The sequence below is a fragment of the Epinephelus lanceolatus genome, chromosome 20 (genome assembly GCF_041903045.1).
Source record: "Epinephelus lanceolatus isolate andai-2023 chromosome 20, ASM4190304v1, whole genome shotgun sequence".
In the NCBI taxonomy this organism is placed as follows: Eukaryota; Metazoa; Chordata; class Actinopteri; order Perciformes; family Serranidae; genus Epinephelus; species Epinephelus lanceolatus.
Genome location: NC_135753.1, coordinates 335564 through 352498, shown reverse-complemented (window position 1 = coordinate 352498; position 16935 = coordinate 335564). Strand labels below are relative to the sequence as shown.

At 40.9% G+C, this 16935-nt stretch overlaps 1 protein-coding gene across 6 annotated transcripts in view; it reads left to right on the top strand.

Moving 5' to 3' along the window:
- arhgef4 (Rho guanine nucleotide exchange factor (GEF) 4) overlaps nt 1-16935 on the top strand; it is a 463081-nt gene that overhangs the window by 421604 nt on the left and 24542 nt on the right. For all 6 annotated transcript variants that reach the window (XM_078162707.1, XM_033638698.2, XM_033638699.2 and 3 more), the window contains 5 exons: nt 6711-6943; nt 8270-8399; nt 8564-8695; nt 10451-10694; nt 14746-14823. In XM_078162707.1, the coding sequence (XP_078018833.1) occupies nt 6711-6943; nt 8270-8399; nt 8564-8695; nt 10451-10694; nt 14746-14823 (817 nt within the window). The remainder of the gene's footprint in view (nt 1-6710; nt 6944-8269; nt 8400-8563; nt 8696-10450; nt 10695-14745; nt 14824-16935) is intronic.

The window sequence follows — 16935 nt, the reverse complement described above, 5'->3', positions numbered from 1 at the left end:
ATATTACACAATCCATTATACAGATCTTGTTATCAGTCACTTCATATAGTGAGGAATATCGTATCTTACCACGTCTTGGGCTTGTGTGTATTTCTCCCTGTCTATCCACATTTGTAGTCCAGCTTTCAAGATGCAAATATCTCGATATTGTCCAGCTGACATCAAACTTTGTATGTCAAGACCAGCACACTTCACCCAGACAACCGAGGCCTAATTATGCATGCATGACAGGGCAGTAGTCACCATATACACTGAGGGGGACATGCCACACAAAATGAATTTCCACTTAGCTATAATAAAATGTTTTCTGATGAAGACTGACAATGACTCACTTGCTCAATTTTATTTGATTAATGGTAAAACAGGTCTCTGTTCACATTCAAAGGTATTTGTGTGGGCAAACTGATGAAAATTAGTCTATTGAGGACCACAGTGGATTATTTAGTCATTGTAGAGCCAAATTAATTCAAATTTACCCACTGAACGCGTCACCTCAGCCATCATCACAACAATTGCCCCCCCTGAGAAATTTGGCAGGAGCCTCCACTGCCTATAAGAATAATTAATATAGGCCATTAATGTTTTAAAATAGTATTATTTCATAGTAGTGAAAAAGTATTTTCACATATTATATCATATAGTGAATTGAGCAAGTTATTACATAGTTGTTACACTACTCAAAAACATAGGCGATTACACTTTTTTCCTGGTGGCTAACATTAGCCAGGTTTGCAATTAAAAACTCAAACTCATTGGTCGACTGCCAAATTCATTTTGGCAATCTCATGAATAAAAAAATGTCATATGATGTTTCTATCATTGTTTTGACAAAAAAAAAAGATGGTTTAGTTTATAGGCTACGTAACCTGCTGACCATTGTAGTGGATCAGCCTTCTTATGAAATGACAAGCTAATGGTAGCTAAGCTAGTTAATGCTTTCTTAACTGTGAAAGTTAGCAAGCAAAGATTATTCAGTGATAAAACATTGTACAGAGTACAGTTATTTTATGGCACAAACATGTTACTACATATATATATATATATATATATATATATATATATATATATATATATATATATATATATATATATATATATATATATATGTATACACCATTTTAATAAAGGTCCTGGTTTGATTTTAAGATTTTACCTGTCAACTGTTGTTGTTGAGCTCCTGTGACAAGAGCAAGTCAGGTGCCTCTTCTGTGGTTATAGGATGGGAGTGGGCAAAGACAGGTTATGTGTGCACAGGCTAATTTGTGTGTGTGTGAGTGCCTGTGTGTTTGTGGTTGGGGAAGGGGTTTGGGGGCAACATTTTATCATGGCATAGCTCATTTAAAATCATAAATAAGCCACAGAAAGTGAAATATTCCAGTAATAGTCAGCATTTTTTTGCCTAAAAAACTACGATTTTACCTATATATATGAATTTCAAGCAGTTTCTCTACATTATGCCATAAATTTGAACATGGAATTGAATTCCCAATGCATGAAAACCTTTATAGACCCATTTCACTTAGGTTTTTATCTTGTTTAGGTCAAAAAATAGGCTGCCAGGTGCCTCTACTGCTGTTGTAGGTCCGGACTGGGCACAGTCGGATTATGCATGCATAGGCCAATTTGTATGCATGTGTGTGAGTGTCTGTGTGTTTGTGGTTGGGGTAGGGGTATGGGGCAACATTTTACCATGGTACAGAACATCTCTCTCTCTCTGTCTCTCTCTCTCATGTCCTATTACTGCATCTTGATAACGCAGCCATTCTGGATGTCACTAACTCGGCTTCTTCTCCGGAGCCTTTGTGCTCCACTGTCTCTCATGTTAACTCGTATTGTACCGGTGCCTGGATAGTGTGACGTGTGTGGTTGTGCTGCTGCCGTGGTCCTGCCAGATGCCTCCTGCTGCTGCTGTTATCATTAGTCATACTTCTACTGTTATTATACACATATGATTATTGTCACATATGTATACTATCAGATATTAATATATACTTTCAACATAGCCACAGTAGCCAGAACTATAATTATAATATTATTACTTTCATTAATGTTGTTGTAAGCTACTGTCATTACCGTCTGTCCTGCATCTCTCTCTGTCTCTGTCTCTGTCTCTCTCTCTGTATCTCTCTCTCTGTCTCATTGTGTCATACGGATTACTGTTAATTTATTATGCTGATCTGTTCTGTACAACATCTATTGCACGTCTGTCCGTCCTGGAAGAGGGATCCCTCCTCAGTTGCTCTTCCTGAGGTTTCTACCGTTTTTTTCCCCTGTTAAAGGGTTTTTTTGGGGAGTTTTTTCTTATCCGCTGTGAGGATCCTAAGGACAGAGGGATGTCATATGCTGTAAAGCTCTGTGAGGCAAACTGTGATTTGTGATATTGGGCTTTATAAATAAAATTGATTGATTGATTGAAAATACAAAAATAACACCCAGAAATTAAAATATTCTAGTAATAATCAGCAATTTATTTGCCAAAAAAAAATGGGATTTGTACCTATATATATGAATTTTAAGCAGTTTTCCTACATTATAGAGGAGGGTGTGTCTGCAGACCTGGAGACTGCAGATTCAGACCTGCAGATCTGGACCTGCAGTTCTAGACCCCTTGTGTTTCGCGACAGCGCCCTCTGTTTCATTGGAAGCCAACATACTATTACAACTATTGAATATGGACGACAACGATTCAAGTGTGAGTATTCAGTGTGAATCACATTATTTGTTTAATGCCATCAAATTATTTTGGTGACTTGAATTAGACAGCGAAATTGATGTTTTACAGTTATACGTTTAAAATGATATGACTGTCTTTACCATGATAGTCTGAAAGGCACGTCAAATATGGGTTAAAGTAGTAGGTAATAGTTTAGCTTGTTAGCAATGAACTGTTTGACCTGCACATTTTGTTTCATGAAACCGAAGCACGATGATGAATAATTTTAGCATGTGCTTTAAATTAAACATGAATAAATGATTAAAGCAATGAAGTGGATTTACATTTTCATACAAGCATGAAACTGTTTACATATTGGCAATTAGTGTACTTTATGCTAAAACTTAATTTTGTATTCATGTATATCATGTAATACACCTACACACGTTTACAAGCAGTAATTTCTGAGTATTATTGATGCTTCTGCTATCCCAGTATTATTATTATTATGTTGTCTGTTTACCTTTACAGTGAGGAAAGAATGGGCACTATTCAAATGGTAGGTAATGTTGCTAATATGTTGATATAATAATGTATTTGCTATGCTCCAGAAACTTCAGTATTTCAGTGTAGACTATGATAGGTATTTAATTTTTTTTTTTAAATGTTTCTGTTTTCAATTTTGTGATATGTTTGATTTCTTTTTTTCTCTGCAGATCTCCCTGATGTGTGATGTAACCACTGCACACAATAAAACATTTCAAACCATTTCAGTATTTCACAGCCTTTGTTTCAAATTCCCACAACAAAAGTGAGGACTGGACACTCAAGACCAGACATTTCCTATTATATGTTGTAGCGGGTTTGATCAATGCAGTGCAAGTTTTTGGCGTGCCAGTCAGAGCAGTCTGATGAATATTAAGAAATAAAGAACTAAAATAGTTGGATCAAACCATACAAAACAACCAGCAAACAATAATAATGCAGAACAGCACCCAGGCATTAATCAACAATTAAATCTTGGTATTTTTATTCGGGTGTAATAAAATTTTAAAATTGTAAATTGTAATAAAGCATTAAAAGTGTAACTTCTTTCAAACAGTGGTGTTTGGGTGAGACGCTGATTTAGTTGCAGTTATACAGCCGTCCAGTAGGGGACACTGTCGCAAAAAACAAGGGGTCTAGAACTGCGGGTCTGAATCTGCAGTCTCCAGGTCTGCAGAGACATACTATTGACATTATATCATAAATTTGAATATGGAATTGAATTCCCCATATATGAAAACCCGAAAAAGACATTTTACTCTGTTTTTTATCTTGTTTAGGTCATAAGATAAGTCCTTAATTAGATTTCAGCCTGGCGATGGCGGCCATATTGGATTTTTCCATTTTGAGGCATTATGGGACATGTTTGTGCTGGGCATACAGCAGATTTGAATTCAGCACCCATGAAAACCCCTAAAAACGCTGTATGACCAAAATTAACATGAAATGCCTTCGGGACCTTAAATAAGCACATTTTCTGAAATTCTGCCTAGTCTATTAACCTATCACCAACCTGCATGTCTTTGGACTGTGGGACGAAGCCAGAGTACCCGGAGTAAATCCACGCTGACACAGGGAGAACATGCAAATTGGGACTGAACCAAGAACCCTCTTGCTGTGAGGTGACAGTGCTAACCACTATACTGCTGTGCCACCCCTTGACAATAACATTAATTTTGTAATTTAAATACGTAATTGCATTATATGTAACAAATTACTCACCAACAGTGGTCACAGAAATCAATCAAAACATCAAGAGCCTAGAGAACCTGCTCTTCCTGTTACTATATTAGTTTGGTGTAGTTCCTATATCATATATATAAAAACATATATATAAACTTGGCAAGATGGCGCCTCTAGTGCGGACGCCTGTTACAGCAGCTCCTGCTCACGCCGAGCTTTTCTCTATCTTTTCTTTTTAACTTTCTCACTTTGAGTTTTTTTTTAAGTTTGGCTAGCTAGCACTTATGTTTTGCTTTGTTATGGAGACGAAGACCGCTCTCTTTACACCCGGGACCAGCTGTTAGCGCCACAACACACCACAGTGCGGCCCGAGGAGAGGCACGACATTCCCGGCGAGCTGCGGAGAAGGAGACGGGGATGTTGCGCTGGAGTGCAGCACCGACACCGGAGGAGACGGTACAAACCCGTCCTCCTGTCCGTCGTCATGGGGAACATAAGATCGCTCCCCAACAAGATGGACGAGCTGGCGGCGCTGACTCGCCATTAGAGGGAGTACCGGCAGAGCAGCGTGCTGGTGTTTACCGAGACATGGCTGAACGCGGAAGTACCGGACACGATCGCCGCGCTGGACTGATTCCAGCTCATCAGATATGACAGGCCAGCGGACAGCAGTAAGAGGAAAGGAGGAGGGCTGGCTGTGTTTGTGAATGATAGATGGTGTAACTCTGGGCACATCACTATCAAGGAACAGCATTGCTGCAGGGACATGGAGCTGCTGGCTGTTGGCATGAGACCATATTATCTACCAAGGGAGTTTTCTCATGTCATTATGGCAGCAGTGTATGTCTCCCCGTCTGCAAAGGCTGAGTCTGCTTGTGACATTCTCCACTCTGTTACAAGTAGGCTGCAGACACAGCACCCTCAGGCCCTCCTTCTGATCTCTGGGGACTTCAACCACGCCTGTCCATCCACCACCCTGCCCACCTTCACCCAGTATGTTTCCTGCCACACCAGAGACAATAAAACACTGGATTTATTTTATGCCAACACCAAGGAGGCATACCACTCATCCCCCCTGCCCCCCCTGGGAAGAGCTGATCACAACCTGGTTCATCTTCTGCCTGTCTACAGACCTCTGGTGCAGAAAGAACCAGCAACCACCCGCACCGTGAAAAGATGGTCTGAGGAGGCCGAGAAGGCCCTGAAAGAGGACCAGGACTTTGTGGACTGAAGCCTGAGCAACCACCTTCAGATTAACGCGGGTAAAACCAAAGAGCTGGTGGTGGATTTCCGCAGGCGCAGTCTCCTCCCCCCAACACTGGTGAACATCCAGGGAAAGGACATTGAGGTGGTGACATCTTATAAGTACCTGGGTGTTCATCTTAACAATAAACTGGACTGGACTAACCACATAACAGCACTGTACAGGAAAGGCCAAAGCAGACTCTACCTGCTGAGGCGGCTCAGGTCTTTTGGAGTGCAGGGGGCGCTCCTGAAGACCTTCTTTGACACTGTGGTGGCATCAGCCATCTTTTACGGAGTGGTCTGCTGGGGCAGCAGCGTCTCGGCTGCAGATAGGAAGAGACTGGACAAGCTGATCAAGAAGGCCAGCTCTGTCGTGGGATGCTCTCTGGACTCTGTGCAGGTGGTGGGAGAAAGGAGGATGACAGCCAAGCTGTCATCTCTGAGGACTAATGACTCCCATCCTCTGCAGGAGGAGATAAAAGCTCTGGAGAGCTCCTTTAGCGATAGACTGATTCAGGAACTGTGAAGGAACGCTATCGCAGGTCCTTTCTGCCTGCTGCTGTCAGGCTTCATAACCAGCACTGCTCACAGCAAACTACACCATAGACACTTTAGGGACACTATGGACACTTTACTTTATGGACACCACTATAAGCATTGCTGTCCCCCATGTTGTTATTTGCACATTCAATATTCACTTGCACTAAATATGTTCACTTTAATCCATTGCTCACTTTTTTTATCCACTGCTCATTATTATTATTATTATTATTATTATTATTATTATTATTATTATTGTTGTTGTTATTTATCGCTGTTTCTTGTATCTTTTGTACTTTTTTCTGCATGCCTAGTTTTTTTTTAAGTTTTTAAATATTGAAATCTTTAATTTGACTCTTTACCCTTGACTGCTGTAACACTGGAATTTCTCAATTGTGGGATCAATAAAGGTGTATCTTATCTTATCTTATCTTATCTTATCTTATATGTGAACAATTTCCTTACAGTAATGTGAGTGCATACTTTTATTACTCTGGGTTAACTGATTTTCTTGCCTCTCTTTTTTTTTGTCCTTAATGTTTAGCAAACAGATTTCCAGATCTATTCAGAGTATTGCAACAACCACCCCAATGCCTGCATTCAGCTCTCTAAGCTCATGAAGGTCAACAAATACGTGTTCTTCTTTGAGGCCTGCCGACTCCTCCAGAAGATGATTGACATTTCCTTGGATGGCTTCCTACTCACTCCAGTTCAGAAGATCTGCAAGTACCCACTCCAACTGGCTGAGCTGCTCAAATACACCAATCCACAGCACAGGTGACTGTAGGCTCTTTCTGTGGTCCCGCAGGAAAGGATTTCAGGAGATCTACTCATCCAGCACATATGTCTTGATGTCAAAATCAATCACTCTGATTCTTTCCCTTAGATAAAGGCCAGCTCTAATTGGTCAACATGGACAGATGCAGATGATTTTCATATATTTTGTTTTAAGTAAAAATCCACAGATGAGCTATTTCCAGAGCTTTTGACTGTCTATCTTCAGTAGGTGATAAAAAATATTGAAAAGGAAAAAGACGCTGTGGAAAATGGTAAGATGCACTTTAAAGGAAAAAAGCCAACAAATTGAATGAATAAATTAAGTTTTTTTTTTTTTACGTTAGAATGTTTTACACATAGTAATAAACAATACTTCGATAAACAAAGGCCATGAATATTCAGATCATAAGCACTGTATATGCCCACACAATATTTATTGTCTGTACACAATTAGTAATCATTGACAGCAGCCCTTAGCTAAAATACTTTACAAAATTTTGCTGCGGCTGATAGGATCATATACTCCAGCTATGTTTTTGTAAGATAATAAATCCCAATTTGGAAACCCCTTTTTCTTCCTGACATTGATCTCTGAAGTAATTGTGTATTATGTACAATTTGGTAAATTTCAACAAATGTGCCTAATTCATACAGGGTCTTGTGGCATCCCAGGTCATATGTGTGTTGCTGTTACTGTTATATTGTGTTTTTATAGGTAATGGCAACTTCATTAACGCATAGAGCTGGTGTTGCTCTCACTGTCAAACATTCCATGAAAACACCAAAACTCTCATCGTCATAAAAGTCTTTTAATACCTTGTGACTTCCTCCTGAAGATTTTCAAGAACAGCTCAATGTAGTTGTATGTTTTTTTTTATAAAGGTTCAATGATTCATTAAAACAGCAGAACTTTGTAGTGTTTAGAAAACAAAAACATTGCATTTGCCGGGGACTATTTACAACGGTGGATTAATGCATATTTGGTGTGCTAGTGAATATTTTTGGCAGCAAGCTGTGGGACTGAGTGAAAATAAACAACAGTGTGTGTTTATGGTAATGACGAAGCATGTCATCCAGTGACAGTGTGATTCACTGAAGTGTTTGTAATAGTTTTTCAACAATGATAAAGCCCTATGGCACAAAGGAAGAAGACATATCAGGCTTTGGAGATACACAATGAATACATATTTAGCAGGATACATTTACTTTTAGTGTTGGTCTTTTCCAATTTCTTGACTACAGAAAAAATATAGAATATATAAGTCTTTAAGCTTCCTTTAAGCATCAGCTTTACACTGTGACTGCATGCCCCTTTCTGATCTCTAGAGACTACAAAGATGTGGAGGCGGCCTTAAATGCCATGAAGAATGTGGCCAGGCTAATCAATGAGAGGAAACGGCGTCTCGAGAACATTGACAAGATTGCCCAGTGGCAGAGCTCTATAGAAGACTGGGAGGTGTGGCAAGAAGTATCCTTGTTCTGAAATAGTCATTGTACAGTTTGATAGAACAGCAGCAGGGCTGGTTAGCAAGTAACAGCTGTGTGTGTGTGTGTGTGTGTGTGTGTGTGTGTGTGTGTGTGTGTGTGTGTGTGTGTATGTGGGTGTGTGAATCCATGCAGGGAGAAGACATCCTCAGCAGGAGCTCTGATCTCATCTTTTCAGGGGAGTTAAGCAAGCTGTCCCAGCCTCAGACTAAGAGTCAACAGAGAATGTTCTTTCTCTTTGACCATCAGATGGTGTACTGCAAAAAGGTGCCTCATCAATTTATATTGTATCTGACATTATTTGATACTGATGATGTTATGACAGAAGAATCATCCTGAAGGGGGGGAAAAGGTGAACCTGTATGTTTAATGACACATTTAGACTCCTCCCAGGATCGTTCAGGCCAGTATTTCACATTTGGTCACATTATGTGCAACAGGGTTAAAAAAAAGTCTTAAAATTCCAAATACTTGTCAGTCTGTTGGCCACCTTCCATCAGTTTTGATTGTGCACAGTTTCACATTTGCAGAGCTGTATTGGTGTCATGAGTGGGCATTGCTTCCTTAAGTGGTAATGACCTAACATTTTGACGAAACAAAGGTTTGAATGAAAAGAATAATAATAATCATTAATTCATTCAAACCTTTATTTAAGACTCGAGAAATCAAGAGAGACCCGCATTTTCAATGATGTCAAGAATGAGCAAAGACATTACTAACAATCAATAAGCAAAGAACCATCATGCATACCAATTAAAACAGAAATTAAATCATGAAATGAAACAAACAATAATAGCAATAAATGATTGCTAAAAGTAGAAATACAGGATAATAAACATGATATGTTGTAGATGTGTAGTTATAAGCATTTACACTCAGTTAGAACAAGATTACAAATAAGGCATTTAAACAGCCATAAGGATAGCAGAGTGTCCAGATTTAAGGTCTTTTGCAGATTATTCCATGTATAGAGCACTGTAAGAGAATGACATTCTTCCTAGTTCAGTTCTGATTAAGGGAGTGTGAAGCAACAATCTATTCTGTGAGTGAGATTATGTGAGGTTAAATGGGATGAAATATACGGTGGAAACATCTGTATCAAAGCTTTATAAATTAACAAATACCAATGCTTTTCCCGCCCCAAAGCCAAATGTGGCAAACCGACCTTTAAGTAAAGGTAGCAGTGATGGGTGCTGTAAGAATCACGTGTTATGAACCTTAGGGCGTTATCCAAATATTAACGAAGTTTATAAAGTGTTTGTATTTTTGATAATATCAAAAATGTGCCTTAAAAATTAGATTATTTTTAATGTCTACATTAAAGAGAAAAATAAGGATAGTTTGCACGGCCCAAAGTGGTGTTCTAAAATGTCTGAGTCTGAGTAACAGCACTCACATGGCAGTATAAGGCCGTGTATCTAATTACAAAACTCGTCTATCTTGCTTTCTTTTATAGTACTTAGTTTGACTAACAGCCACAATGACCTGGGCTGAATTAACCTACTAAGGTGCAAAAATAAGCTGTAGGCCCCTACAGAACCTCTCTGTTTCTCCCACCACCTTGTGTGCACTGTATATGTATTAGGTAGGAATTAGTAATAGTTTTGGATAATGGTATGCACTGTAATGTGTAAAACTAGATTTGATTCAAGACTGTGTAAGCTTGGTGCTTCTGGACCCTGAAGGTCTTGGGGCTCAAGGACAGTTGGCCACTTTGGCTGTGTAAAAATCCAGCAATGACTGTGACTCCAAACATTAAATTTTGTAAAACTCCCTTGTTTCAACAAACTTAAAACATGTTGTACGACTCTACTGCAGCACAACAGGCTTTATTCAGACACAGTTACAGGCTATATTGTATTTATAATTTTTTCCTCTCTTTGTTCATACCTGTGGACTGAAACACACCATTTACTACTGTAATCTGTGAGCCCTGTTAGCTCTTGTTGGTACCGTGGATTACTTAGTTTTTGGATTCTTCAAAAGGATTCTTGGCTGAATTTGTCATCCTTGTCATGGCAGGACCTCTTGCGGCGGGATATGCTGTACTACAAGGGTCGGATGGACATGGACCACATGGAGATGATAGATGTGGAGGATGGCAAGGAGAAGGACTTCAACATCAGCGTAAGGAATGCCCTGAAGCTGCGGTCACTGGCTAGTGACGAAGTCCACCTCTTGTGTGCCAAGAAGCCAGAGCAGAAACAACGCTGGCTGCGAGCCTTTGCTGATGAGAGGATTCAGGTCCAGCATGACCGTGAGACAGGTCAGATATATGCACAGTTCATGATCATGCTTAAAGAAAAACACTGTTTGATACACAAATCTGTGATCTTGTAGTTAACTGACATTGTCTCCATAACCTTTCAGCCATGCTTCATTCTCTGCAAACCACAGAGCTGATTCTATATGATCTATGCCCTCCTTTCTTCTTCCTCCACTACATCTGCATTACTACTTTAATATCCCCACTTTGTGGTGTGTCAAGAACTGTGGGCCTACCAGCAGTAAATGGATTTCTATGATGCTGATCCAAAGAATAGAGAGGCAAAATATCAGCCAGGCTTCTGTCCACAGTTGTTTGTTCTGTATTATATAAAATACAATCTCAGTGAAATTAAATCCTCTCAGTTCCATCGATGTGTGCATTACAAAAGGATCCTTTTGTCTGAGGGTAGAAGCTCCTCCTGAGCCTCTCACTACTGCCTGGTATAACCGGTACCATCTTCCCCACCTCAGCAAGGTGAAAAGGCAGTTATCTGAGTGGTTGGGATCTATAATGATTCTCCTTGCCTTATTCTTTCAGCACCTGGTATAAACATCCTTTATGCTGAGTAGAGCTCACTATACACTATAGGTGTATAGTGAGCTCAACTGCATGAACCACTCTTTGCAGGGCCTTGTGGTCCTGTTCACTGCTGTTGCTATACTAGGTAGTGATGTTCCCTGACAGGACGCTCTCAATGGTGCAGGAGTAGAGATTTCTCAGTATTTGAGGGGATACCCAGAATTTCCTCAGGCATCTCAGATAAAACAGTCTCTGCCTTGCCTTTTTCATCACTGAGTCAGTATGCAGCACCCAGGTTGGGCCCTCTGTGATGTGGACACCGAATTATTTGAAGCTGTCCACCCTCTCCACTGAGGACTCGTTGATATTAAGGGGAGTGTAGTTCTTTTGCTGCTTCTTCCCAAAGTCCACTGCCATTTCCTTAATTTTGCCGATGTTCAGGAGTAGGTTGTAATCCTCACACCAGCAGGTCAGATCCTCTTTTCATTGTTATCTGTGATCAGGCCCACCACAGCTGTGTTGTCAGCAAACTTGATGATGGTGTTGGAGTCTGAAGTGGCTACACAGTTGTGTGTGTACAGGGAGTACAGCAGGGGAATCATAGCCCTGGGGTGTTCCTGTGTTAAGGATGAGGGTGGAAGATGTGTCTCTGCCCACTCTCACCACCTGTGTCTGCCTGCCAGGAAGTCAAGGATCCACAGGCACAGTGAGGTGTTTAATCCCAGCTCCGTGAGCTTTGTGACCAGCCTGGAGGGAACCATGGTGTTAAACGCTGAACTGTAGTCAAAGAACAGCAGTCTTCCATAGCTCCCTTTCTTTTCCAGGTGAGACAAGGTGATGTTTAGGATGTGTGCTATGGTGTCCTCTGTAGATTGGTTGGGACAGTAGACAGACTGTAATGGGTCCAGTGTGCTGGTTAGTGAGAAGCAGATGTCATCCTTAACCAGCTGTTCAAAAAAAATAATCATCACTACAGAGGTAAGAGCCACTGAGCAATTGTCATTCAGGCAGGTTGGTTGCAGGAATGAAAGTGTGAACATAAAAGTTATTTAGCTAACTTGCTATAGATGCATTAGCACTGTCATACTTCTTTGACCTTGCCACATGCCCATGGGATTGCCTTCCTGGAGTTGTAGTTCCACTTTCTTCTTGTTCTTTCTTTTTGCCTCTTTTACTGCTCTTCTTACATTGTAGGCTGCTGCTTTATAATTATCGATGTTTGCTGACTGCAGTCCTAATTTGTGTTTAATCCATGGTTTCTGAATGTGGAATGATTTAGCTGTAGTTTTGGTACAGATGCTTCTGTAGTTTTACAGATTAAGTCCACCACAGACTCATTGAGTTAATTGATGTCATCAGTGATGTTGTTGGTGTCCTGGAACTCTCTCCAGACTGCATCATGCAGTGCAGGGTGGCAGTGCAGGGTGGCCTCTGATTGGCCTGACCATTTCCAGACCTCTTGCATCACTAGGGGCATGCATGGTAGCTCGTTTGCATACTTGGACCTTAGCAAAATGGCCACATGGTCACACTTCCCGAATGGGAGTTGTGACTCCACTCTGGAGTCGCATCTGAATGGTTTGTAACAGTGGTCCAGAGAGTTTATTCCCCTTTTGGTGCAGTCTATGGGCTCTAGTTTCGCAGACCGGGCGAGGCGGGGGCGCAGCACACCTGCGCTTCGCCAACTGGGTGTGGCCAGGCGGACTTTGCAAGTTTGGCACACCGTGCGCGCTGGCACAGCTACTCCTCTTTCCCACCTCCATTCCTCCTACCTGCGCAAGTCGGAAAGAGGGAGGAGAGAAGGCGTGGAGTGGGTTTTACACAGCCCATTCACATCACTCCAATCAAATGAGCCCCTCTCCTCGCCCTTAAATGCGCCGCGCAAAGGTGTAATGAGAGTTTACTCAATTCGCCATGGCAGAAGAGAACAGCAGCGTCAGATGGCCAAACTTCTCCCAGGAGGAAACTGATGTTTTGGTCCGGGAGGTCCAAGCTCGCAGTGTCCGAATATACGGAACTGCGAGCAGACCTCCATGGGCTGATGATGCAAAGGTAGCCTGGGAGGAGGTCACCACAATTGTAAATCAGTGTGGTGTGTCTCTCGTGCGCGCGTGCGCTGTCTCTCTTTCTCTCTCGCAGTCTCACTCTGTTTCTTGTCTTTTGACTTTTCTAAGATGACAGATGCTGATTATATACTCCCTATCTGATGCTGTGGCTGTTTGTGGTTGGCTGCGCTGCGCCGGGAAACTAGAGCCCAATGTGTTGATGGCATAACTTTCTTAAAATTTGCCTGACTGAAGTCTCCAGCAACAACGAGCACAGCATCAGGATTACTGGTCTGTTAGTTTCAACAGTAGAAAAGTACTAGAACAAATTTCTAACAGCATTTATCATTGATATCATTGCAGTTACTATGTATATAATGTGTTACCACCTGAAACTATGTGGGGGGTTTTTTTTTTTTTTTTTTTTTTCATTCATTTACATCCACTGTGCCACTTCAGCCAGTGCACCACCATAAAAAAAATCCCCTTCAGGGTTCTGTTTCTTATCATTTCATTTTAGGCTAGGTGATGCTGCCAAACGTGCATTACCATGATCAGTGTGTTTCCATTCACATACCTATTACATATCCCATCCTGCTCTTGCATCTAAACGCTGCTTGAAAGCAGTCGGAAAAAGGGTTTGGAGTCAAATGTGCATTAGCATGTTGGCCCCCGTCCAATTGCTGGGGCAACACCATCCTCGTTATACACAACTCTCTCACTGTTGCTGTTGTAGCTGACTGGGAACCCGCAGACGTGGCCTGGTGTTTCATTTGTGCTTGCCATAGTGTGACTGCTTCTCACACCTATCTGCTTGTTGTGCTAGCCTCAGGATTTGTTTCTTGTGTTTCACATGATAGGCCTACAAATATTTCTCCCTATGTCATGCTTTATCAGACTTTGATGCTTTCTTTGCCCGTCCCTCCCTGTGTTCAAGGCTTATTTGTTTATTTCGAAAGGTCTAGGCTTTTTAATGGTTCGGTATCATCATACTATTGTTAAAATAAGAGGGGGATTCACTGCATGTCAGATCTGCACCCTGCAGGAGCTTCTGTGCTTTGATCACCGGCTATGAAACAATATCCTATGACCCTCTTCCAATTTACAGTGCCACCTGAGATTATTTTGGTGAAAGTAACACAAAAGTAGTGTAATCAGTAACATATTCCTCGACAGACAGTAAAATGGTAAAGTACCTTGTTACCTTAAAGTAACTTGCCCCTCACTGACGTTGAGTCCTGCACATTTCCATACATTAAATGCTTGTTGGGTTATAGTGAGAGGATGGACAGTCTGTTGGATTCACCCTTTAGAACAAACAAACAAAATCAAGAGTAGATAACTGAGAAAACTGATAGTCCAGTCAAGTCTGGTCTGAGGACATATGGTGTTGTATGCTTTAAATGTGTGATTTGTGATACTGGGCTATATAAATACAACTGACTAGACTTCGCTTAGTAATATATTTCTTTTTCTCCTCTTAGGATTCTCTCTCACAGAAGTCCAGAAGAAACAGGCCATGCTTAATGCCTGCAAAAGCCATCCAGCTGGGAAACCTAAAGGTATGCACCCAAGGGTTCAGAGTCAGGCAAAAAATTGGATTGCATAGATTTGAGTCATGGCACATGAGATTCTAAGCACCTGTACCTGAGTGTAGTTGTCTCAGTGTAGTGTTTGTATCAGTGTAGACTTTACATTTGCTTTATTGTTCATAAGTTTGATTTCCTTTTGTCAGCTAATATAATACCCCTCAGTCGTCCTAAGTCTTAAGATGATTTCCTTTCTCCCTGGGCTTGGACATGGGTAACCTCACTATGAATAATATATAAGCATTGATTTATAGTGCATACATCTGCACTGTATTGAAATCTGATGTCATCAGGACCTGTATTCTTAAAGCACCTCAGGATCACTTCTAGGAATCATGTAAAGGTTTGACTAGGGCTAAATATACTCTTCCTCTTTCAGAAATGGACAGCAGTTGTTTATAAAGATTCCTATACACTGTCTCAACAAGATAGTTATCCCTTTTGAAAATAAGTGTCAGCATTCCCGTTACTGTACTCTGCAGTACTTTGATTAATGTCAAGTTACTTTCATTTGACTCAACACTTTATGCAAGATGTTTTATATTAAAAGATTTCAAATGACTCGAAAACAACAAAAATCACCTCCTTTCCTTGTAGGGATGTAATATTAAACATCTCCAGAAAGTGTTAGGTTTAATCATCATTATCATCATCATCATCATCATCATTAAAATTAGGTTAATTGTGCTTGACGAAAATGGCAAAGTGGAGGCAAATGGCAATAATTAGTTAATGAAAACAGTATTTGAGTTTAAAAGAGTAACCGAGCAGAGCAGCAGAGTAAGGCAAGGCAAGGCAAGGCAAGTTTATTTGTAGAGCACAATTCGTACACAAAGTAATTCAAAGTGCTTTACACTTAAACTTTAAAAGAGAAGAGTGCAGATAAGATCCTTTCAGTCATATGCACAGTGAAATAGAGCTGTTTTGAGCCTAGATTTGAACATTGTCAAAGTAGAGGCCTGTCTCACATCTTCAGAAAGACTGTTCCAGATTTTAGCTGCATAAAACTGGAATCCTGATTCCCCATGTTTAGTCCTGACTCTGGGCACCAGCACGAGGCCGGTCCCTGAGGTCCTCAGAGTCTGAGATGGTTCATATGGCACTAACATGTCAGAGATGTACTTTGGTGCTAGGCCGTGGAGAGACTTGTACACAAGCAGAGCTGCTTTAAAGTCTATTCTCTGAGCCACAGGAAGCCACTGTAAAGACCTGAGCACAGGACTAATGTGCTTGTACTTCCTGGTTCTGGTCAGGACCCGAGCAGCAGCATTCTGGATGTACTGCAGCTGTCTTACGGCCCGTTTGGAGAGGCCAGTGAGCAGGCCGTTACAGTAGTCTAACCTACTAGAGACAAATGCATGGATAAGTCTCTCCAAGTCAGGTTTAGACACTATACCTTTGATTTTGGCAATGTTTAGAGTATGGATTATAACACCAGAACATTCCACCAAACCAAAAATGAAATGCTGCTGATGACATGATTGTGTACTACTACAAAGATAACAGTCCTTCAATCTATTTTTTTCTGGTTATATACACATAAACCCCGTTATTGAGGGCTGCTAACTATCTTTGCAGATGTGGCTGTTACCTTGGTTACATGGTAACGGCAATGGAGGCAGCAAAAGTGTCTCACTTCTGGAGTGATGAGGAAAAGGAGCTTTGTCTTTCTGTAATTAAATATTTAAATATAGTGGGTAGCTTGGATGGGAGAAGGCATCAAAATACTGATCTGTTCAAGTCTGTACTATAATTTTTTCTCCACTCGGAATAAGTGAACTCTGTCATGACAACTCTCTACCACCAGTCTTCATCCATTGCTCCCTTGCTCTGCGGGGTGGCAGTAAAAATGACAGACAGACACTGGTTTAAAGTTGAGGACCTGTGTATTTTTTTTGTTGCTCTCATATCACATTGCCAGCAATCAGGTGAAGGAGCCAAGTCCACAAGGCCCTGTTGGCATTTAGTTTTTTTTTTAATAGTGTTAACATCGATAAAAGCTTGAGTAAATTAAATCGATAAAAGCTTGAGTAAATTAATTTGAAGCTACAGTGAAAATATTTAAAGTGTAACAGTTACTGGATG